This window comes from Camellia sinensis, chromosome 8 (assembly GCF_055761805.1).
Source record: "Camellia sinensis isolate YWXY chromosome 8, ASM5576180v1, whole genome shotgun sequence".
Classification (NCBI taxonomy): Eukaryota; Viridiplantae; Streptophyta; class Magnoliopsida; order Ericales; family Theaceae; genus Camellia; species Camellia sinensis.
Genome location: NC_138968.1, coordinates 164,894,301 through 164,919,659, shown reverse-complemented (window position 1 = coordinate 164,919,659; position 25,359 = coordinate 164,894,301). Strand labels below are relative to the sequence as shown.

The window sequence follows — 25,359 nt, the reverse complement described above, 5'->3', positions numbered from 1 at the left end:
TGGTATAGTTTAGTATTTAATTTTGGTGTGTTCAACGACCCATTAACAACCAATCTACTCAATGACTTCTTTATCATTTTTATTTCCTGCATCAAATAAATTTACAAGAATTATTCGTTAAGGAGCAAGCTCCTCTCCAATTAGATTTTCCAATTAGAGGGTGTTGTTGGGCTTCCATGGACTCACCACGGAGCCTGCATTGATGATTTGAACCGTTCACTATATAAAGCTCGTCGAGTATTTCATCTCTACAAAAAATCATATTGATCAGATATTGATAAATACTTGATCAGATATTGATAAATACTTGATTCAGATAATAATTATGTCAACAATTTATTTTAAAAATCAAACTTACCGTAGACACAAATGTAATCTGATCAAGTAGATATCGATATCTGATCAAAGTATTTTTTACAGAAATAAAATACTTAACAAGTTTTACATATTAAACGATTCAAATTATCGATTCCAAATTGAATTGGATAGAACCCTCCATTTGGCAATATGGATATTCCAACAGACAATATACATTGAAACATAAGGAGGAATTGAGTTCCAACATTTATTTAGTTTACAACATATTATAAGAGAGATGAAATTTGCTAAAAACATAAATAAATAAATAAAAACAAACAAACAAACAAACAAACAAACAAATAAACAAGAAAGCACTTCTTGAAACTCCATCACAACCACAACCACAACCACCACCCACACCCCCACCCCCATCACGCCCGCTCACAGCAGCAGTGTCATTGCCTAGTCATGTTGTTAGCGATCAGACAAACCAAAAGCAAAGATGATCATTGATACAATCGACACCGACATAACAATCATGCAGAGATAGAAGGTAGCTTCATCCGTTTCAGTACTACCACCACCACCCCCACTATATCAAGGTAACTTGCCATCTATCAGGACAACAGTATCAAAATATATATCAATTTCGACATACAGTTATAGACTCTTTGATATCAGAGAGACTGTTCAGAAGAGTGAATGCTCAAGTTTTCTTGCTTTGACGGTTGACTTGTTTACCCTGTTTTCCTCTTTGTTTCTCCACATTGAAACTTCAAAAGAAGTGTAGTTGGTTTTGGAGGAAGTTACACTCCGTTTGCTTCTTTCATATGAAGCTTATGTTGGGGTCCACCTTTTTTGAGGTATGACCCAAACTCTCATTTGTAAACCTTGCATTCACCAAGTTTGGATAACACTGTCGGGAGCCCCAAACACATTTTTGGATTTTGTAATTTGTAAGTGTGAATGTATACATTGAAAAGACTAAAGAGTTGATTTCAAATTCATGAAAGTGTTTCACTTTAATTATAAATATTCTATTTGGCGAGGGAGTTTTCAAGAAATGAGTTTGTCCTGAGTCTATGTTCATAATTCGAATAATTTATATTGTAAAACTTATCAAATAAATTATTCATAAAAAAATTAGATTAGTTTGACATTTATAACTCCATAACAAGACTGCATTTATTTATTTTTGATTGTTATGTATTCCTATTTATAGTTTGAGTATCCATAATTGGCAGACTATTTGTGCATATCCATAGTTGAATAAAGAGTGTTTTCTTCAGTTTAAAAATTCCTAAAATTTGAAGCAATTGTGTTGGAAGATTTACATAATTACCCTCATATTTATACAAGGGCAAAAGTTGTTCACAAATGAAATTTATTTATTTTTTAATAGTGTCACAACTTTGTTTCGCGTTCACACCAACATGCATTCTCTACTTTATATAATAGTATAGATATAAAAAGAACAAAACAGAACATGAGGCAGAACTCAATACAGAAGGATGAAAAAAAAGAAGCATACCTGACATGACGAAATGGCATACTTACACCTATGGTATAAGACTAGTGTTGACAAGAGAAGTGAATGTATGTTGCATTTTTTTCATGTATCATTGACTTTCACTACTACTAAATCAATATGAACACTATCAACTATATACAACCATATTTGTTCCGACCACGAAACCGACCGCTGGCTGCCTCAACAAAAAAGTGCACTGACAATGCCTTCGTAGAAATTGGACTGACAAAAGGCGTGGATCGATTTCTGATACTATACAGTGAAATACCGGAGGTCCTCAATTCAACGAGTTTTCTAAGGGCTCATCTCTTGCATAGACACAATCCCAGACTTGGTGCTTCAGCTGGTCCACTTCATAAATTCTCTGCACTTTCTCATCTATGTTTTGGGCTTATCCCCTGAAAAATGACATGTTGAGTGTGTCATGCTTTCAAACATCATAAGTAAAAAATTAATGGAAGAACCTCAAACTCAAAGTATAGATGTGAATGAGAAAGTCATCTGGAGGTATAGTATTAACGGAAACAAGGGGATTTCAATAATTGGATATTCCTCTAAGGGGATCCCATGAAATGAGCAATAAAAAGCAAAGTGGATAATATTCCAAAAAGTTTCACAAACTTGAAAAGTTAAACACATAAATGCAGGCAATCAAAGCTATAATAAAAATAAAACTAAAAAACTATAAAAGCCAAAAGTTCAAAATGTCTCAAATTCAATGAACTTTTCATGCTCTCATTTGTCCACTGGACAGGGAAAAGGGGTAGAAACTCACGTATGGATTCCGGATCTATATGTACAAAGAAACTTGCAGCAACTATCATATAGCAGAGGAGGAGCATTAGTCCCTTGAAGTAATTAGAAGTCCCCTCCTGCAAGCACAATGAAGAATGGCTATTGCATGAACCATGAAAAAGATGAGGCGTCCAAATGCTTCAGAAAAATGATATTGAAAAATTATTCTTTACCTAAAATTATTTAAAATTAAATAGAAACTTTATCACAATTAAAAAGCAAAAAATAAATAAATAAACAAAAGAAAGGGCAGTAATGGAAAATAAGGAAAATATATCTTTGTCAATGGACAAACCTGCAGCATGAAGGCTACAACTAAAACTGTCATGAAAAGGGTTGCTGTCTCAAAAAGTTGAAAATCTAAGTCCATAGGATGCCCTAAGAACCATCCATAAACCACACAAAACGGAATCTGTGTGCAACACAATAAAAAAAGGAGTTAAGAGGTGAGTTAAGAGGTAATTCACCCAAAGAACAAAAACATAAACAACATAAACACATTATTTGAATAATGAATTTAATATAATATGTATATATATCCAGAAAAACCTTTGAAAGGATATGCGAGTTATATGGTATTAAATGGTGGATTTCTTTATTAACAAAAGCATGATATTTCATACCCTAGTCTATAGCATGGCATTGACAAAGCGATGGAAGCAATTACAATGGCACAAGTAGTTCTCAGCTATCTCAGAATTTGTTATGAGCTACAAAGATAAGCAAATCAACAAGAAACTCAAGCCGTGCCCATTTAACCAATTGTTAAGAATGCTTTATTGCTCCCAGTTTTTTCACAATGGAAACAAATGGTGCACTTCTATCAGCATCTTCAGTGATAAAGAACATCATGAAAAAGAGTGAAAGATGAGAACAAACAGATGTAGATGAATAAGTTCTAGCTTGTCACCATGCTCTGCACAAACAGCACACAGTCTTTTCTGTCTTGGTCCAAGGTATATACAAAAATGAAGATGGCGCTATCCATCTCACATGCCCAAACCCTCCCTGACCCCAAGCCCCCAACCCTTCCCAACCCTTGATGTACAACCTCCAAAAGACTTCATTAGTTAACCTAAGTGGCACCTCCAATATCACTTGTTATTCCAAAATCCAAAAGTGCCACTCTACTTTCTCCTATTATATTTCAATTTGTACATAATTTCGGCAATGCCTTCAAACCAGAATAAGAAAGGAGAATATAATACCAAGAAAGCAGCTCTAATTCTAAATGTACAATTAGAATCAGGTATAATCAGACTCAAGAAGCACACGCAGAGGCATGTGCAATTCAACAAGAGCTAGATAGAGCCATAAAATATTTAATACCTACCCCAAACATGGATATCTGCGTTGATGATCCTATTGCCACTCCCAAAGATATGTCCTACATGGAGATTTAGTAAGAGTACAATTTGTAGTCACACATATTGGTTACCAGAAGGAGAAGCCCAACAGAAAAACACTTACAAGCTTGTCTTTCACGGCAAACATAATAGCACTTGCATGCTCTGCTGCATTTCCAACAATTGGGAGCAAGATGACACTTATAAATGCAACTGGAATATTCAATGTAACAGATGCACCCTGAAACATAACCATATGTTGGTATAAAAGAAGGTTCACAAAAATATAAATACAACTAAAGGATTCTCTTCCTCTTTGTCATGCAAAAACTTTTTGTGCAATTCAACATACCAAAGACAGATGCATATGAGAGAGAGATGCAAGGTAGATGAATATGTGAAGGCATCGTCATTGGAGGAACTAAAAAAGAGCTACTGCTTAAAGGCACTACCATTCCTGATGATAATAATACTCTGCAACATTGAGAATGGTAAATAACTATAGAATTAGATTAAGAAAGCAAGAGTACCTCTATGGCATTAACTAAGTATTCTGAGAGGAATGAAATCCACATAGTCAATATAAAAAGCCATATTATTGATTCCCATTTGGTGATCTCAGGAGCTTCTTCATCAACCAAGCTACCATCAGCCTGACTTTCTTCCTGATTTTAAGCCATTTATCAGACTAAATCATTCATAACAAAACAGAAAATGTAGTAAGAAAAGAACTGTAGGAGAGTTCCCTATTTTATGCCATGTGTTGCATGAGATGCAGAGATGCACAGAGAAAGAAAGGAAAAAGGTAGTGCAGGTTTTAGAAGTATTGAGACAATGAATAAAACTCATCAGTCAAGTTATTTTTATCTGTCACAGTCCCTACTTCACCTTAGCAACTTGCCTATGAGAGCATGGTTGCTAAATCAAGTGCAAGAGCAACTGGCAAAGTGGAACTGATATGTAAGGTTTCAAAAATTGGAGGGGCAAAATTAGGAAGCGAGAAGCAACTAGGAAAAGCAACCCTCTGCTAAGGTAATAAAAGAGGGGAAGCTTGTAAAGGTTCTCCTCCTCTTCATCATAACAAACATGCTCAATAATCTTCATTGAGAGAGAGAGACAGAGAGAGAGAATCTTGTGATTGAAACATCTAATAGTCATAATTATAGTCAGACCAAACTCTAGATTGAACAAGTATTTGATACCAACAGATTAATATATTTGATGTCTGAAACATAAGAAATGCATGTCTGTGTTTCAGGAAAGCATCAAAGGTCGAATGACTCCAACCTCATTAATAGTGCCATAGAGATTCCTCTGGCTCTTTAGCTGAAAAAAAAGATAGGCAGCATATGCCACAAGCATAACACAGCTGCTGAACCTTGAAAGGGCCAACTCTGACTTCCCATAATGCAACTCAGTGTGTGTAACGTGAAGCACAGCTGGGAACATCAGGCCCATAACTGCCATCAAGAGCAATCCTGAATTCATCTCAGCATTTGCCTGCCAACAGGATTTGAACACTAATATTTAGTCCATCAAAGATAATAAGACATGGAAAATGAAAACTAAGCTATACACCAGCCTTTTTCAGAAAAAAAAAAAAAAGAAAGAAAGAACAAACGATGATGGGAATCAAAATTAGCCTACCTTGTTGAACACTTGTTGCTTATTAGAATGAGAAATTCCTCCAATGAAAAATGCAGATCCAAGCACCAGCAACATGTTTGACAGAATTGAGCCCAGTAATGACTGCTGGACAACACGTAACAAGCCACTTTTCATTGCATGAATTGATATTATCAGTTCTGTTGCATTTCCAAAAGTAGCATTTAAAAGGCCCCCAACTGTAAGTTCAAACCAAGGCCATTACAAATTACCCTAGAAGCAACAATGATCAAAGTCACAAAAATGTGAAAGGAACAAACTAACTATTAGCAATGCTACTACCACAGTATTGAAATTGTAAAAGCCAAACTGTATATGGTCATTAGGAACCAAGACAATTCTAAACATGTAGAGTTTTCCAAAAAAATTCTGTACTTCCATAGTTTTACTGAGTTTTTGCTACAGCAAGGAGTTAGGCTGCATTATACTGAGGCAATTGGAAAATTTTACAAATCCAAAAGACAATAGAATCAATTTCTAACAATTTTATGATTCAAATGACACAGTTCAAGGGATTCATACATGAAAACCTCAGAGTTGTGTCTCCTTCATTGCCATTAAGTAGTATAATTTTGTTAAAATTATTTCTCACAAAATTCACTTAGATCTTGCTGTATCAAGCAAAAAGGAATTGACCAATAATTCTCATGACAAACTTTTATAGTCAACACTCAACAATGAGCTAATGTTTAGTTTTCAATGTTCTTTTTTACTCATTTAGATGGAATTAACTGTCAAAGTCATAAACAATATGCCAGTAGCATAATACGATAACAAGATAGTGTGTAAAAATTAACTTTGCTTACCCTATAATGTGTACCAAGGTTTAGAGTTTACGCAATCTATTATTCTGAAGTGTTGTGTTTTTAGTTCTTTTGCACTTCTTTTATTCAATTTATATTGACACCAACAAATAATGTTGACCTTAGACCATGAACATAAGCCCAAAAAAGATATATACAGAAGCAGATGATAAATATGGAAAAGTAAAGGGAAAACAGCAGTGCTTACAGATTTTGACAATAAATATTATATCAACACAAAGTATAACAGTTCAAAAAAAAAATTAATTTGTTGTTTATATCTTGCGCAGCTTCTAGCATCAAATGCAGATATTTACACAAAAATGATATTAACAAGCATTTAAACAGGGAATATATAAGAAAGGAGTAATAATCAAAATAAGAAAAAAAAAATACCCGTAGGTCCAGTATAAAAAGCCAGCTGCCTGCATTGAAAGGAAGCTAAACTATATTAGTTCCCATCAATCTTCATTACTGGAAGAGTAAATAGAAATCTTTGTTGCATGGACTTAGTAAGACATCAGTTCTAAGTGATTTATTCATGTGAACAACTGAAATATCAATTTACCCAATTCTTAAAGAATCCACTAGTCTTTTAAAGTATTCAAGTCAGGAACACTTTAACAAACAAAAATGTGGCCTGCTCTTTCCTCATTAGACACACTAGTTGAGCATGTGTATGAAACCAGATACTTTAGACATGTATGATGTATCTGACATTCATAACCATGTTGTCCATGGACATAGATATTACTAGGTATAGAGGAAATGCATTAAGTATTACTCTGTAATCCAACCCAAACGCTCTGCCAAAGGGATGGTGCCTAACAAGCTTAGCAAGAAGACCGAGCCCTGAAATCAATTTAAAGTAATGAATGAGAACAATCATTTAATTAGATAGTGACCAAAAAGATGTAGTAAAATAAAATAATTAAGAGAGAGAGAGGCGTAAAACTCACCTGATGACCAGTAAACAAATCAACCAGTATTGCTAAAGGCCCACAAGGCACCAGTAAGTTGATTTTGTTTGAGAAGAATACTACCTTGGTTCTGCTTAACACAATCTTCCATATATGTTCCCAACCAGAATCCTCCAAACATAAAGCAACAGAATTATATCTTTGTGGAGGTTTTGTCCTCCCATCAATAGACCCATGGTTGATCAAGCACTCATCCTCGAGATCAATCACAGAATGTTCCTCTAATGATCCCATCTGTGAAAACGATGTCATTACCACCAAAGGCCTGTGTATTTCAGACTACACATATAAAATCTCATCCAACATACTAATGAGCATAGTCAATGGGTTCAAAACCTCATATTTGGTCTCTAGCAACAAAATGTCGCAGGTCACAAAAGCTACAATGCTCATCAAAGAGGAAAGTTCATGTAACATATATACCAGATATGGCATGCACTATGCACATTATCCCCACCTTGAATAATCCATTCCTCTTTTTCCTCATTGTTTTATAATTATCAGAGAAATTTACATTTGCAGTGAAGATTATGTGGCAAGAGTGATCAATAACTTCTCATACTTAGAATTGTCTTCCAACCCATTCTTTGATTGACACTAAACCAGTGTTTGGCAGCATAAAATTCACATTTTGGAAATGGATTTGGAGAGTTCAAAATTTGAATTAACTTGATTTTCCATTCCAAATCCATGACATGAATTATATACTACGGAACATAATATCAATGAAAATCTGATCGATGCATGCGATTCACAAAAAGGAGTATTGAATTTATAAAATAATAATGAGAGAACTCACTTCAACATGTGGTGGGATTCCAGCCATTGGTGAATTGTTGTTAGCCATCCACTAAAGATTCCATCTCCGAACACGGGCATAACTGCTGAGCCCCAATTTCACAACAAAGATGAAAGAGAACATCAAAGAGATCAAATATACATATATATATATATATATAACCCTAGTGAAAGCAATCGAAGATCTAGCTGAAGGACATAGAATTGCAGAGAATTCACAGAGAAAACAAGATTTCCAAAGAAAATTTAAGCAAAAAAGTCCGGCAATTGTTATAGTTGTGCTGATGACTCATGTGATGTGATTAATTCTGGTATGGAAGAGAGAGAAAGGTGAGGATTGTTTGATTCGTTTGTTTGTTGGTTTTCTTGATCCTTACCCTTCGTTTTCGGTGGAGTGAGTGCATAAACTGTGGGGAATTTACTTGGTGTACTCTGTACGCGGAGGAGGTGGTTATGCGTGGTTGGTAGGCTGCAACTTGAGTGGGTTGAGGCCGTGCCAAGCCCAACTCAAAGCCCATTATCGTATACCCAGGTTGTTTAAAGCCCGTCAAGCCTGACTTGCGTTTAAAGTTTGATTTGTGCTTTGGATTGGACTCGAGTTATTCGTAGTATAATTTTTTTTTTTCAACGATCCTATTACCACTTTTTTGCTAAAATTATTAATATTATTACAACAAATAGTTTATATGCTGAACAGATAAAGAGGAGAGAGATTGAAATTAAAGACTCGATGGAATGGTCTTGGCAAAAATAAAATAGTAAGATTTTATATTATGTCATTTGTATATGAAAATTTTGTTATACACATTCTCATATTATATATATTTTTAATTACGTCATTATCTTCTTTAATTATCATCAATTTCTTTTTTTTAATTATGACATTATTTTAACATATTTAATTATTACTTTTTTGTATTTGGTTATGACTTCTTTTTTTTTTTATATAGTTATGACTTAAAAAGTATGAAATTATTCAATTTTCTTTTATAATTATAACGTGTATATAATATATACCCTTTGAGGAGTGTGTATCATAGTTTTTCCACAAAATATATATGAGTAATTCTAAATTTTATGAAAGAAATATCATAAAAGTTTTATGAAGATTCTCTATTATTGGATTAGTTTGTGGTGTTTTATTGTATCTTAATGCAATCACATATACTTACTCCCGATTATTCATAGAGCACTATAAGACAAAGAGTAAGTTCATGTACACAGAAACTAAACATAGAATGTAACACAACTCTCTAACATTAAAGTAAGTTGCTTTATATTAGATTATTTCTTAAAACTTTATGAAACTTTTTCATAATATTTCTTTCATAAAACCTAACATTACAATATATATATATATATATATATATGAAGAGAGAGAGAGAGAGAGAGAGAGAGAACAAATGTTTTTAACATCATCCATGTGATATTTATTTTCTCCTTTTTCTGATTATGTATATATATATTATTTACTAATTAAGATTACAAAAATTAAAATACAATCTAACTCAAAAAATATACTATTAATCTTTCCTTTTGATAATTGATTTTTTAATAATTTCTTAATCTTTTTTTATAAGATAGAAAAAATTTAATATTTCTTAGAATGTTTTTTTAATTACATTATTAAAAATCATATTTTATTTTAAATAATTTTTTAACTTCATAACTATTTTTCGCAAAAAATAAAATCTATATATATAAGGAAAATGGGATTTTTAAGAACATTGATTGTAGGAGCTCCAAACTCTCAAACTAATTTTGTTAATTTGTTAATTTTTAAAGAAATAAAAAAAAAATCCATTGGTTAGCTCTTTAAGTCAAAAAAAAAAAAAGCTCTAATTATTTACGATTTTGAATATTAAAATTCAAATAATATGATAAGTCGCCCTCACTCTTTCCAAAAATAATATTGATAAAAAATAATTCAATTAAAGAAACAATAAAGGTACTAATTATCTATGATTTTGAATTTCAAAATTCAAAATAATATGGTAAGTCACCCGCACCCTACCATCACCCTTTTCGAAAATAATATAAATCTAAAACTTTATAAATCCAATCAAATTAAAAATTAAATACAATTCTCCCTTTAGGATACCCAATATTTGAATTTTTTTTTAGCCCAACAACTCCTCTCCAAATATAATAATGCAAAAGTTATTTTCTCTCTTTGCCAATAGTCAAACTTATTTCAAGTTTGTTTGCTTGTGATTTTTATTTTTTATTTTAATAAATTTTTATTTTCGTTTGAGTATTTTTTTTTCTCTATACGATTTTTTTTTTCCAACTAAATTGATGATAAATATATATTTGTTTAACTATCTTTGTTTTAGGAGTTGATTTGAAGTTTTATTTTTATTTTTTTGGGTGGATGTTTGTATATTTTTTATATTGTTGTTAGTATTTCTTTTCATATATGTAAATTGATAATATAGTTATGAGAGGTTTTTTTTTTTTTAAATTATAGAATAAGGCGTCTTATATTATTCTTTATGATTTGGCCCTTTTTTTTTAATTTCTTAAACAAAATTTTCAAATCTTTTTATTTGTAAAGAATTAAAAACATTTAATTGACTTGCCCATCAATAAATAAAATTTTAAATAATGAATACAGTTCCATAATTTTATGGATTTTTTTTTAAAAAAATTAACACCTGTATATAGAATAAGAAAACCTAAAATCAAGCATTTTTTTTTAATTTTCATTTTTAACTCTTTAAAACTCTAACGGTACCTTTTTATTTCTCCAACATTGTCTTTTTATATTTGTAAAGATAAGAAAACTAGACTGGAGTTGTATAATGGTTAGTGGAGGTGGTGAGCATGACAACAACAAGAGTAATGATAAGCTCGGCCAGAGTATTCTTTAGGTGGTTTTGAAAAGGTGAATATTACTAAAGAGAATAGTAGATAGTTTGGGTGATAAACTGATTTAGAAAATTAATGTGTGGTTGAGATTAAGTGTGAATTTTACTATACAAAAATTGAATATTGATCATATATTATTGTTTTATATATAATTTTGGGTACTTTTACATAACTATAAAAAATTATTATGATCACATATTACTTATCATCTGATATATTATTGTTGTATTATCGTAATCAATTTTATTATTAATGTAGTGATGAAACGTCACATGATAAATAAAAATATGTTTTGTTGTTATTATTATTATTGATAATATATTTCTTTATTTATATTTTACAATGTTCAAAAAAACAATTCATGTTCATTGTTAGTTTTTGTAGGTGCAAAGGCAGAAATAAATTTTAACCAAATTCAAGTTACAGCTAATTTGAGATTGAAAAGAAAAGTTTAAAAGAAATTATAATTATATATAATTTTAAAATATTTAAAAAAAAATACAAAGAAAAATTGGAACTATAAATTATAATTATCAAACAGTCTAATTCTATTATGAAAACATTTAAATAAAAATTGATCAAATTTAAATTTATAATTATTAAATATTTTTAATAAGCTATCAATTTTTTATATAGGTTCTAGTTTGATCTGGTCTTAAATAGTTTTTCAAATATAACTATATTTTAATATTGATATAATCAATATTATTAGACATATTTTAAGAAGAGTTAATTACATCGATAGCCCCCACATTTTGTCTCTTATGTCAATTTGGTCTCTATAATTTCAATTAGTTTGATTTTGATCCTTAATTTTAAATTTTGTATTATTTTGATCCAATTGTTAACGTTAGTTAAGTTTTTTGAAAGAAAATAGTTATTGACTTGGTTGAGATTAATTTACTGAGTTTAACAAGTTTATAATTTTGTCTATAAAAGTATAATAGATGCTACTCATGTGTATATTTTCAATAATAAAAAAAAATAACAATTATACTAATTAGACCAAATTGAGTCAAAATTATAAATTCAATGTCAAAATTGAGCAAAATAAAATTAAAAGAACAAAAATAATACAAGAGTTAAAATATAAGGACTACCAATATAATTTATCCATTTAAGAATAAATACATAATTTTTTAATTAATTTAAAAATTGTTAATAAATATACCAAACAAATATGTACATATTTTCTATTTTTGTTATAATTTTTTTTTAAAATATATTTACTAATTTAAAATTAAATAAATAGATGAGTCTACTAACTCACGGATTGGACATGAATTAAACGATTCTCCAAAGACTAGCCTTAAATCAAGAAATTGGCAAAAAAATCAACTTGAACTAAATTTTCTTAGTTACATTTTAGTATTTAATCCAATATTAGAATTCTCAAATTAGTTCATATCAGTCACGGACTAATAAATTATGATATAATTTAAATTTATTAGAGCTAGAATATAACCTACAATTTAGGGTGGCTCTATCTTAAATAATGTTTTCATACATATATATAACTATTCATTTAATTGTTTTAAACATAAATATATAGTTTTTTTAAACTAAAGTTTAAAATTTTTAATAAGTATGCATAAAATATGTCCATATTTCTTATTTTTATTATAAAAAATATTTATAAATGTTATCCCAGATAGGCAACCCAAGAGGGGGGGTGAATTGGGTTATTAAAAATTTTACAATATTAAAAATAACACAATATTCAGAATTTTAATAAATAAAAAAAAACAGAATAATAATTATCAATATAAAAGTAGAAGAGATAGAGAGAGAAAATCAAACACTGCGATTTATAGTGGTTCGGCACGCCAGGCCTACGTCCACTCCCCAAGGAACCTCCTTGAGAATTTCTTTACTATCAATTGAATAAATACACCACCAAGCTTGTGGATTTGGCACAGGACTTACTCTTATCTATTGAGCCTCACTCAACAATAAATGTCTTACCCTTACAAAATCTCTCACAAAAATAAGGAATAAGAATAAGTGGTAATTGAACCCACTTTTACAATAATTCTCTCACAAAGAGTAGATATGAAAGTGTAAGAACAAAAACTAGACTTAGATCTGAAAGTGAAAGAGCAGAATACTCAGAATTTTGGAGCTCACAGAAATATTTTCTCTTCAAGTTCTTGGTTTTTCTCCACATCCAACACTTCTATTTATACACAAAAATATGCCCGTTGGACACTCCTTGCTGACGTCATGGCTTACATAAGCACGCTCCTGACGTCATGGCTTACATAAGCACACTCTTGATGTCATCGCTTACATAAGCACACTCATTGATTTTGAATAGTCAGCAAAAGATAAAAAATAAGACTGATTTTTTCTTTTTGTTTTATCAAACATGGAGCCACCATTTTTGTAGACAATTTAATACAAAGTTCACAACTTTCAAACAAACAAATAATTTTCTCCATCTAGTTTATAATATATATATATATATACACATATATATATATAACTCCATCTTTTTCTTCTTGTTTGATTATAATATAATATAATCAATGTAATGTAAAAAAAATTTAATAGCGCACGTGATGTATTCTGCATATAATGTTATATAAGTTCTAATCGAAATTTTGCATACAGAAAAATCTCTATAATTAATATTTATGATGGATCTGAAAATATATATCCTCTTTAAAATATTGTATATGTTGTAAAGATTTTATACTAAATATTTTACCACTCCATATTAATTTTGTCAAAATAAGACAACCCATAAATATCAAATTTGTCAAAATAATACAACCAATCAATCATTTTTGTCAAAATAATATAATTAATCGATTTGTCAAAAGATGAATAGTAATTAACCCTATTTTTCAAAAAGTGAATAGTAAAGTTTTTGAAAATATTTAAAATAATCATTTTTGTCAAAATAATATAATTAATCGATTTGTCAAAAGATGAATAGTAATTAACTCTATTTTTCAAAAAGTGAATAGTAAAGTTTTTGAAAATATTTAAAATAATATTTAACATATATATTTTAAAAAGATAATATTATTTTATTTAAATAATATTTAACAAATATATATATTTTAAAAAGATAATAATTTGTGTCAAATAATATGTATATTAACTAATATATTTTAGACATCATCAAAATTAAATAATATGATTAACAATAAATATCTATTTACTAATTTAATAAATAGGTAGGTTAAATGATTCATATAAATTGTGAATAAATCAAGACAATTTTTAATGATTAGGTAAATGACAAGTTGACATAAATCTAATGTTAAGTGCAAATTTAATATCATAAGTAAATCTTAATCCATTTTTACGTAAATCTTATAACATAAGACAAATTATAATTTTGATGCTAGTCAAATTTTTAGACTCTACAAAACATGAAAAAATTAATAGATTGACAAATGTAATTTACCACTATCATATGATAAATTAAATTGACAAAGCTCATAAAACGAAATGTATTTATATTTTATCATAAATATAATTTTTTAAATTTATTTTTAAATTTTTACCAATTAAATTATGACATGTATTTATTAAGGATTTAAAGCACACAATTAATGACATAAGAATAAAAAAAATATATCTCTTACATATAATTGTGATAAAAATAAATAAAATTTAATTGATTCTAAATTATTTTTACTAAATATTGTTGATTATTTATTTATACCCATATATAGCACGGATAAATATGGAGTGTTTTGAAAAATTAATAAAAAACTGACTTTTTAAATTTTTTAGTCTATTAAAATGAGTAAAAAATTAAACAAGGACATTTTATCCTCTTTCCAAAAAAAACCCTACGTTGGTATAAAATAACCAAACGGAGCCTAAAAGAATGGAAATTCCTCGGGGACACACACACCATAGTCATATCTGTCATCAAATATTGATGCAGCAAATATGGATGCAGTATTTTTATTATGTAAGAAAGATCCTAAACTACTCATCCACGTTCAACGTCTCGTGGCAGTTAAAAACCCTAATTTTTCAGATTCATCGATGAGATGAGAAGAAAAAATGGAGTAGGAGGAAGGCCAAGTCTCTCAAATCTTCCTCCCCAACCATCCCCCATGGCTTTCAGTTTTCTGGCTGAGGTAATCCTTTGTATTTCCTTTCTGTATATATATATATAGGTAAAATCTGAGTATATATTTTTATCTATGTTTATATATGCATCTATGTGTAGCTTTGAAGTCTGTTTATGTCTTGATTTTTTTTTTCCCGTTTCAAAATCGTTTTTTTTAGGACTAATCACACTAGTCTTGATTTTGTTGCACTTGAATTATCAATCCTTTAATTTTGTCAATTTGGTTTCCAAATTGTAAAATACGAGTTAAAATGCCCTCCCTAATAATCCTAACAGGAGTGTGGAATTTCATAAGTTAAAAAAAAATGCTAGTACAAAATTGAAAGATCCAAGGACTATAATGCAACAGATCACATACCAAAATGCAACAAAGTGCATACTATGGACAATGTGTGGATTTGGTTATTTTGAATTTTTTTTTTTTTTTTTTTTTTTTTTCTTTTCAGGTAACATTACAAAAATATGCCAACTTTTATTAATCAATTCGGACGGCATGAGAACTGGAACCATTTAAACTCATATTTAGTAGTTTTTTGAGTACCAAGTTAATGAAAATTAAAGTTTGGGAGTTAAAGTGCAACATAATGCATACTTTGGGGACCATTGGGGTAATTAATCCTTCTTGTTATTTTCCTTGTCAATCTGATTTGAGGACAAGAATGGCTGTTATAGTTTGGTTTTCAATTTGCAGCTGGAATTGGTATCTCAAAGAATAAATTTTTAATAGCCTAAATAAGTGTTCTGAATATATGTCTTCAGAAGCAATTGAAGTACTTTGTTAACATATGGAAGTGTTTCGGTTTAATTTTGAAAGTATTGAAAGCATGACTTGCAGAACCATCCTAAGTGATAGAAGTTCTTTTGAAATAGGCTGTTAAAATGCGTATTTGCGAATTGGTAAGCTTTGTGTAACTCCGTGTGTGTTTTCACTTGTGAACTGTGCATCTTTCTTATTATTTGGAATTTATTTTCATCCTTCATTTCTGCACAGCGCTCTGATTCTGAAGCGCACCCTGATTGTTCTCACAATGGTATGTGGGTCAATGAAGTTAATAACAGTGATCCGTGTGATATAGTATGTGAAACTTCCAGTGATAGTGATGATGATAGGCTATGCCATGACTTGGCTCCTAAAACAAATGGTAACCCGACAGAGAAGTCTAGTGGTTTGGGCCCTCAGGGCATTCATGAGCAAGAATTTTGTTTGGAAATGGATTGGACAGAGAAAGAAATATGTATAAAATGTGATAAAGGTGGTGAGGTGTTGGGTTGTAGTGACAATTGCTGCCCGTTAGCTGTTCATGAGGAGTGCATGCACTGCTCAGCTCGGTTTGATAGTGCCGGAAACTTCTATTGCCCTTATTGTTCATATAAACGAGCTATGTTGGAAAGACGTAAAGCAAGGAAAAAGGCTATGTTGGCAAAGAAAGCTTTATCAATTTTTTTGAATACAGGAATGATGAACGTTGACCCACATAAGCAAAAGGCTGAGAGAGTTGGGAGGAAAGAGCCAAATCCATCCACAGTTGTGAGAGACACAGAATATAACGATACCAGGAATAAATTGGAATTGAACAGCAATGAAGTTGCCGTTAAAATAGAGGCAGATCATAGAGAAGAAAGATTTAATTTTGAATGCACTACAAGCATTGTACCTTATAAAGGTGCTGCGGCATCAGCAACAAATGAGCGAAATGATGTTGTGCTGAGTAGATGTGGGAACAATGCAAGACCGTATGATGGGCATCAGCATAAGATAGTGATTGGAAAACGGATGCGTGCAGGGCCTATTATTGCCTGTGGTCATGTTGGCGGTGCTTGTTGTAGGGAAGAAGAGACGGGACATCAATTTAAAATGGTACAGGCAGGCAAAAGTGTTCAAGTAGAGCACCCAAGACTAGTCGAACTAAATACCAATGTGGTGCACAAAGAGGAAAAAAATGCAGCCAGCAAATCTAGAGTACAACTGTGAGTAAATATATATATTCTATGAGATTGTTTAGTCTAATGTCTTCTTCATGAGGTTCGTGTTGAAGTAAAAATAATTACGTTGCCAAATCATGGCTAGTTAATATATGTTTAAATTTTAAATTACTAACTGAACTTTCATTTTTATTTTTATTTTTTTGTATTCCCAATCTACAGAATGAAGCCATCATTTCCTAACATGAGGCGTAAAAAACGACCATGGACAGCTGAAGAGGAAGAAATGCTAAAGGTATGAGCTCTGGATATAGCCATCCTACTTGTGCTTATTGACGCAAATGGAAAGTTGAAGAACTCTTAGTGTTTTATGTTGAGGAGAAAGTAAGTTAAAGCAAGTAGAAAGTTGAGTCAAATTTATCAAATTGCTTAATGAATATATTACCTACTCCATTTTGCTCTCGATGCCCATTCACATGACAGATTATAGACGGCCATGTCATTGTAGAAGATGATAGGCAAACTTTACAGAAAAAGGAATAATTAACAATCAAGCAGAAAGTAATTCAGTTTCAATCACTGCCAAAACAAAAATAAGCACCCATTTGGTCATGATAACAAAGGAAATAAGAAGATAGAAGAAGATTATTCTACCGTCTTTGTGGATTCTGTGTTCTAAAGGATTGATTGAAGTCTTTAATTCCAAATAAATTAGAAAGTAGTGCTTGGCATAAGTTTGCAAAACCTTTTTCCTTTACCAGACCAGCTTTAGAGAACAAAGGAGGACCTTCCTTTTTTCCTTTCCCCTTTATGGGAAATGTTGTGCCTCCCAGTTAGAGAATTGTAGGAAGTATTGCGGATGTCCGAAATGGAATTAATTTTGTTTCCCCCCTGACTTACAGCCATCTAACTTCATTAAGCACTTCAATGGTGCAGCAAGGAGTGCAGAAATTCTCAACGTTGGTCAACAAAAATCTTCCATGGAGGAAAATTTTGGAATTTGGTCGCCATGTTTTTGATGGGACTCGTACCCCAGTTGACCTCAAGGACAAATGGAGGAATATTTTGGTCAAAGAATGCTCAACAAAATAATTGAAAGGTACTTTGATATGACTGACTCAAAAAGCACCAGGTAACTTATTGATTATACAAGTAAGAAGTTTCAAATGTCTAATTGGTCCTTCTTCTTGTTGGAGCTTCATGGTATTTGTGATGGGTGGAGAGGATGTGAAATTGAAACTATTCTTTTGTCTTCTATCTGAATGTACATCAAGTTTTTGACAAGTTATATTGAATTGATTAACTTGGCTTTTCCTGTTTTTATGTAAATTTCCTGTTGTGATAATGAGGGCGGATATTTTTGTAGGATTTTTTCAGTAAGGGCCACAATAATGGCAAGTTTGCTTATTGAAGATGTATTTGCTTTCATTTTTGGCTTAATAGGAAAGTTTTTGTGAATCTTTGTTTGCGCTTGTTGGAGAGCTTGATTTTGGTAAATGGCTTCTTTTTTAGACTCTGCATATCTGGTCCACGATGGTTGGGCATTGTGAAATTCAACATCGAAATTGGGATTTGAGACCACCTAAACGAAATTGTGGAAAATAAAGCCTTGTTTGGCAAACTCTAAAAAAACTTATTTTTGGCGAAATAAGCCAAAAAGCAAAAGCCTGAGATGAAGAAAGACAAATGTAGATGGAACTTTTATTAAAAAAACCTTTACAGAACAGTTTGTAAAGTCACCACTTCTGATATCAAAATGCATTATACTACTAAACAATATACATCATATATATATATATATATATATCATTTGTAATGGAAGGTAAACTTGGTTCTCTCTTGTCCACCATAGTGGTTAGGAAGATCTTTAGATGACAGTTCCACTTGGAATCAAGGCGTCCTTGATTACTGTCACGATCGCACTCTTTATGAAGTATCCATCAGTTTCCCTCGCTGCTTCTTGAACATTGTCAGTATTGATGATCTGGAATAATAAAGTTTTCACATTAAAGCTTTGACCTTCCAAATGTACATGAGTAGTTTTGAGTGACATGATTTTATCATACAATTTACGATTCAAACTACTATGTAATTGCACAATTGAAATAATGGGTAAAAAAAAAACCTTCACGTTGTCTCCGATGCGAGCATTCTTGTCAATAATAGCTCTTTTGATGTGAGAGTTCTTGCCAATACCAATTGGAATGCTACCCTTCGCAGCCAGAAATCTTTTGTCAGCATCCGTCTGGAGAATATGACAACCATGAGTATGACAATTTCAAATGGAATAAATTAGTCACAATTTTAGCGCCATAGAACTTTAAAAAGTTTGGTTTTTACCTCATAATAATCTGCTCCCATCAACAATGAATCTTCTATAACTGCACCCTCAGATATGCAAGATCGAAGCCCAACAACACAATGGTGAATTTTACAGTTCTGCACAGGGAAGAAAATGTGATCTTAATTAACACTAGGGCTTCATTCTCTATAACAGTCATGGATTTTTTACCTTAGCAGAAGGCAGGAAGTACGTGATATGCCACTTGCAATCTGCTGTGGAAAGTGGCACAGTAGGAGTAAGCTTACTTACACTATTTGTGTGAAACATGAATGGCATCAAATGAGCAGAAAGGTTTTCTTTTTGAACAATAGTCGTTCACAACCATTGATGAAGGATTCCTCTACAAGTGTGGCAGCACATTCTGACATAATGCAATTTAAAAGCTTGTAGCAAGCTGAAGTGTGAGATGAGCCTACTTAGCTAAGAGAAGAGAGAGAGAAGACGGTGACAAGGTGCTGCAGTAATTACTAAGCGTGGCTCAATCCTTAATAGGCCTCTCATTCATTTCATATCAAGCCTTTCTACATTTTGTATGACCAACCATGGTATTTGAACTGTAGGCTTGATTAACTGCCTGGCTCCTACAACTCATATCTCTCAAGTCAATAACATCTAGGAGCAACCTCTCATGCCATTACTTCCATGACAGAAATACTTTTTAAAAAAAAAAAAAAAAAGTGATACAATATCGGTTGCAAAAGAAATCCTCGTCACTTGGCAAAACTAAATTTTAAGTATGATTCATGAACGCGCAACTGTCATCTGTGGAATCTAAATAGGTGGCAGATATTATCAGCAGACATTGAGTTACTTACCTTAATTACACAACCTTCACCGATAACACTATCTGTGACATCAGCGTCAAGCATCTTGGAAGGAGGCAAATATCGAGGTTGGGTGTAGATTGGTGCTGAACGATCATAGAAGCTACAGCAGAAGATAAATTAAAGAACATATCAAAGTTTTTGTACCACAAAAAGAGTTGATGGTGTTACAGCACATCAAGGGTGAAGAAAGATACTAGTTCGATGGACAAGAGGAGAACCTGAAATCTGGCACTGGCTTTTTGGTGATCCCCAAATTGGCATTATAAAAAGCTTCAATGGTACCAATGTCTTCCCAGTAGCCATCATACAAGTAAGCTTGCACCTATAGGCAGAAGAGGCAATTAGACTTTCAAAAATTGTGAATCTGGAGAAGTAAAATGCAGATAGAAGATTATTTTAAGGCCAGAATTCTAAGAAAATTGGTGATCGGCATTTTGTACACATGTAAGTTTCAGTTCAATAGATTTACACTGTTGATATCAGTAGAGTTAGGTGTCCATAAGCAGCAACTTAAATTAGCCCAAAGCCATAGATATCTAGACAATAAACTATCGCTGCATGACTCAGGAATCAGGATGCTTCAATTATCCTCAAAATGGCACAGCTATATAGAACCAGACCACTTGTTACACATCCCCATCAAAATGGGAAGCACAATAATAGTGCAGCAAGTGGGCCAATGAAGTGCAATCTATGCATTTACATAGGTCCCAGACATAAAATATAAACTCTCAACCAACTTCAGTAAATATAAAGAACATGCATTGTGTCCTTTCTGATTTCGACAATACAAGTAGAGTACCAATAAAGAAAAAAAGGCTTTTCACATACTCTCATTCCAATGGAAGTTGCACCAGGAATAATTTCACTTCCAAAATCATTGGCTCCAGGAAATTTTTCCGCAAGCAGATTTATCATGACATCTTTACTCACAACATATATACCCATACTCGCGATGAAAGGCATCTCTTTGGCTCTCTCATCATCAAGACCTAAAATGGTAGTGTCAACCTAAAACATGACAAATAGATAAAATCAATCATAATCTGGGCTTATTTATCAGTTTTATAAATAAAATCATGACTTGTACTACTACTGATGAAGAATTATAAAGTAATTTATAAGAAACAACCTTCATAGCTTTCAATTGCTCTCCTTTTGGTTTCTCTGCAAATTCAATAATACGTCCTTCTTCATCAATTTTCATCAGACCAAATGCAGTGGCACGTTTTTCATCCATTGGCAGTGCAGCTACAGTGATATCAGCATCAGTCTCTCTATGGGCTTGAATAAATCTCTCATAATCCATACGATACAGATGGTCCCCAGCAAGAATCAAGAACTCTAGAACATTGTGTTCCTCAAACAGCCACAAATACTGTCTCACAGCATCAGCTGTACCCTAATAACCAATAAAAATACAAATCAATACAGCGTGTCTAGCAAACGCTGGGTGAAGGGAAAATGAGGCATTAAGAAAAACAAAATTGGGGAACAGTTTTTTGGTTTGTAAGTGATGCACTGATAGCAGCTATTTGCATCAAACCACAGCTTATAATGAGGTACATTAGAAAACTGGGGCAGATTACTCTTTTCTTTGCAAGTGATGCAACTCCTTAAAAACAAAGAGAATGGTACCATACAAGGGAATAGTGATAACGAAAGGGTAGAAAAACATTTAACAGAGAGGGTATGGTGGTAAAAAAAAAAAGGGAGAAAAAAAAGAGAACCATTTAATAGGGGAGAAAATAACATAAATGGTGTTTGTTGAACTAGTCCAATTCTTAGGGACACTTGCAAGATACATCAGGAATGATTTAATTTCAATTATCAGGATGATCTGCACTTGGTAATTTTGGTCTGGCATATTAAAGAGGACACAATAGTTGACAAACTTTCATCCTGATGCATGTGCATAACTCATCTATCAAATGCACAGAAAATGCCAGCACTAATGGTATACAAACAAATTGTCAACTTTAAATGGAATCTCACAGAAATGAAAAACTGCTGCACAGTATAAGACTGGAAGGTATAGAGTTCAGATTTTATACTACCTGGAACCAATTGGGGTTCTCTGGGCTTTGCTGAGCAGCAAGAACTTCAACAAAACCTTCATTCTTGTAGCCACCCATGTTGTTTGCGTATGCGCGTGAAAGGTGACGATTTAGAGATGCAGAATTGAATTGTGTAAGAACATAGATCTTTGATATGTTGCTGTTAAGGCAGTTGCTGACCGGAATGTCAATCAGGCGATAATTTGCTCCTAAAGGAACAGCTGGTTTTGCTCTCTTCTTTGTAAGAGGGTAAAGGCGAGTCCCAGCTCCACCTCCGAGTATAATTCCCAGAACACTCTGTGAAGAATACAAAACCACTTAATCATTCCCTTCCTCATATCAACTCATTATAAAGATCAAAGTTTCTAAATAGCCATAAGCATAAAATTCCACCATACAAGTTTAAAAAAGAAAGAGCAGAGCAACAAAACCCATATTTTCCAAGCATTTTTTACTGGGACATGAGGAACCCAAAGTCATGGATCAAATGCTACACATATTTCAGCTGATTTTACATAAACATCCAACAATGTAGTCCTCTGCATCATAATGATCGACCATGAAATTTGAAGATTTTAAGGTCCATAGTAAGGTTACCTTATTTTATTTTGAGCAAATGTGCCAAATTAGTGCAAAATTTCCAGAAATAAATGCATTCAGTAATCAATGAAAAGCAAAACACATTTAATGGTCCTTCAGAGCAACTCCAACCATACTCTTCATTTTTTACTAGTTAAAATACAAAAAAAATAATTCTTTATTTTGCCTAATCCCTTTTTTTATCTACATACTTAAATGCTACTCTTTATTTTACCTATTTACACCCATAAACTGTTTAAAGAAGCCTCCAAAGCTTTTAAAGTGTAGCTAGTCTTAAAAGGTTTATGTTAAAATAGCTATTGTAATAACTAGTCTTAAAGAATTTTGTTAAAATAGTTATTGTAATAACCTATCAATCATGGTTATTTTGAAAAACATACCGTATCCATACCGAGTACTTATGGGCGTATGGTACCTCTTATGGTACTCTTGCATACATACCGGGTACACGTTCTTAGTTTTTGGCATACCCAAACGTACTTAGCATATACCTAGACCGTACCGTACCTCAGTTGAAATAATTTTTTCTTTTACTACAGAGATAAAACTCCTTTCACTAAATTTCGTTTTTATTTTTAATTTTATGTTTAGCATAATTTTAAAATTAAACTATGGTTTGTAAGTTATTTAATATATTGACGTTTAATTTTGATTTATATCTTTACTTTTAGCATTAAATGTTAATTATAGATTGGATCTTAACAAATTAAGTCATTTAATTAATTTTTGCAATACTCTAAATTTAAAATAACTATTTTTTACAAACGAACCAAGTCATACCGTATCTTACTCTTTTTTTTTTCTAATTTTACCATATCGACATAGCCGCAGTACTTGTACCATACCCAATAGGTAATAACTAACCATTTGGATGACTAAAATATGATAATATTAGTATAATATTCTACAAGCAAAGTTTCATCCCATCCTCGTATACCTTTTCTTATGCTTTCTTAGCAAGTAAACGGAGCACAGAAAACAGTAAAAGCATCAAGCAAAGCACCAAGTACTAAATTCTAATCTAACCATACTGACGTTTTACGGTGTGATCTGCAAGAATATAATGTTCCATTCACCAAAAAAAATTTAGTTATAAAACGATTAATCTAAAGCAAATGTAGTTCGTTCCAATAGAGAAATAGTATCCTGGATCTATAACTAGTGACTACACAGTCAAATCAGTTCCAATTTCATCAACAGTTTAGATCAAATTGTTGTTTCAATTTCGCTCCAAACTCTGACAAAGTTCTTTGCGCTTTTGTAATTTAACTATACATGCGTGTATATGTGTAATACATGTATCGAAATATCACACAACGCAACATTTTTTAAACGAATACAGAAAAGGAGAAGGAACTGACACTGCTTGCATCAGGATCGAGACAAGTCTGCGAATTCTGCGAATCAGAGACGGCCTTGGGAGAGACAATGAATGGAGTCCTGTCGCCGGAAGAAGCCTCAGAACGCCGCCGTGGAGAGGCCGATTTGGGCGAGATCTTGTCGCCGGAGAGATGAGACGAGGCAAAGGAAAGCCTCCGAGACGGCGTCGCACGGAGGTTTGCTCTCTCGCCGGCGAGGCTGGCAGTGCTATGAGGCACCTTCAATGCTCCGATCGCCGCCATTGTCCACCACCTCTACTACCACTCACTTCTACCACACTCTTTTATAGAGAGAGAGAGAGAGAGAGAATGGATAGTTTCTAGTAAATAATCAACACAGATCCAGATATTCTATCGAGGAAACTATGGCCTCGTTTGTAAGGTGGCTATTTTGGTAGGTTATTTTAGTTTTTGGCTATTTTAGTAGGTTAAAATTTTTGTATTTGGAAAGATGATTGGATTTTTTTGTGGTTGGATGTGATGTTTGTGAGAAAAAAAGTGAAATGATTATGGGTTTAATGTGATATTTTGTCTTATTAACTATTTTAGTATATTTTATCTTTTTGTGATTTTTAACCTAAACTAAGCTATTTTTTTTCTTCCCAAACACCCCCTATTTACCATTGGTTTTTCATGAAAGGGCTGGCCTTTTCTGCAATCCGTAATTAGATTAGAGAGTGCTGTTAGATTTATGAGAATTCATTACGGGTGTTTTTTAGATAATTTAAATTGTTTAATACGTAGAATTTGTTAAATATTATATATTTATAAAAAGTTACGTTATCAGATATCGATAATTATTTCATCGAATTAGATTTCTGTCAATCGTTTATTTTTTTATCATTTATTTTCTTTTATACAAAATTAATTTAATCATGTAACTATCATTATCTGATCAAATTAATTTTTTACAATCATATAATACTCGATAATCTCTATATATTGATCAGTTTAAATTATCAAAACAAAACCCGTAATAAATCTTTACCAATCTAATAATACTTTTTAATCCAATCACGGACAGAAGAGAATTCACCCTCC

At 32.0% G+C, this 25,359-nt stretch overlaps 3 protein-coding genes across 9 annotated transcripts; 1 reads left to right on the top strand and 2 right to left on the bottom strand.

Moving 5' to 3' along the window:
* Positions 1 to 1,746: 1,746 nt before the first annotated feature.
* LOC114288808 (vacuolar cation/proton exchanger 3) lies at positions 1,747 to 8,727 on the bottom strand. Of its 5 annotated transcripts, none has more exons than XM_028232399.2 (13): positions 8,596 to 8,727; positions 8,220 to 8,301; positions 7,400 to 7,654; positions 7,225 to 7,292; positions 6,837 to 6,865; positions 5,620 to 5,816; positions 5,260 to 5,472; positions 4,503 to 4,637; positions 4,097 to 4,213; positions 3,960 to 4,013; positions 2,922 to 3,038; positions 2,607 to 2,703; positions 1,747 to 2,229 (listed from the first exon to the last, which is right to left on the bottom strand). In XM_028232399.2, the coding sequence occupies exons 2-13, from the start codon at positions 8,265 to 8,267 to the stop codon at positions 2,210 to 2,212; spliced, it is 1,350 nt and encodes a 449-aa protein (XP_028088200.2). In that variant the 5' UTR covers positions 8,268 to 8,301; positions 8,596 to 8,727; the 3' UTR covers positions 1,747 to 2,209. The 5 variants fall into 5 exon arrangements, with proteins under 5 accessions (XP_028088200.2, XP_082740160.1, XP_028088197.2 ...); XM_082884034.1 differs by having other exon boundaries at positions 7,400 to 7,685; positions 8,596 to 8,669; XM_028232396.2 differs by having other exon boundaries at positions 7,400 to 7,685; positions 8,469 to 8,644.
* Positions 8,728 to 14,878: 6,151 nt separating this feature from the next.
* Positions 14,879 to 18,569, top strand: LOC114288806 (uncharacterized). 2 transcript variants are annotated; one of them, XM_028232393.2, is made up of 4 exons: positions 14,879 to 15,195; positions 16,180 to 17,156; positions 17,334 to 17,406; positions 18,048 to 18,569. In XM_028232393.2, the coding sequence occupies exons 1-4, from the start codon at positions 15,106 to 15,108 to the stop codon at positions 18,201 to 18,203; spliced, it is 1,296 nt and encodes a 431-aa protein (XP_028088194.2). In that variant the 5' UTR covers positions 14,879 to 15,105; the 3' UTR covers positions 18,204 to 18,569. The 2 variants fall into 2 exon arrangements, with proteins under 2 accessions (XP_028088194.2, XP_028088195.2); XM_028232394.2 differs by having other exon boundaries at positions 18,014 to 18,569.
* A 215-nt stretch (positions 18,570 to 18,784) lies between these two features.
* On the bottom strand, positions 18,785 to 24,848 carry LOC114303419 (glucose-1-phosphate adenylyltransferase small subunit, chloroplastic). Of its 2 annotated transcripts, none has more exons than XM_082884038.1 (9): positions 24,301 to 24,848; positions 22,340 to 22,636; positions 21,415 to 21,684; positions 21,114 to 21,293; positions 20,501 to 20,604; positions 20,271 to 20,382; positions 19,452 to 19,550; positions 19,237 to 19,356; positions 18,785 to 19,095 (listed from the first exon to the last, which is right to left on the bottom strand). In XM_082884038.1, exons 1-9 carry the CDS (start codon positions 24,559 to 24,561, stop codon positions 18,979 to 18,981), a joined length of 1,560 nt encoding a protein of 519 aa, XP_082740164.1. In that variant the 5' UTR covers positions 24,562 to 24,848; the 3' UTR covers positions 18,785 to 18,978. The 2 variants fall into 2 exon arrangements, with proteins under 2 accessions (XP_082740164.1, XP_082740165.1); XM_082884039.1 differs by having other exon boundaries at positions 22,340 to 24,174; positions 24,215 to 24,723.
* Between the last annotated feature and the right edge of the window lie 511 nt (positions 24,849 to 25,359).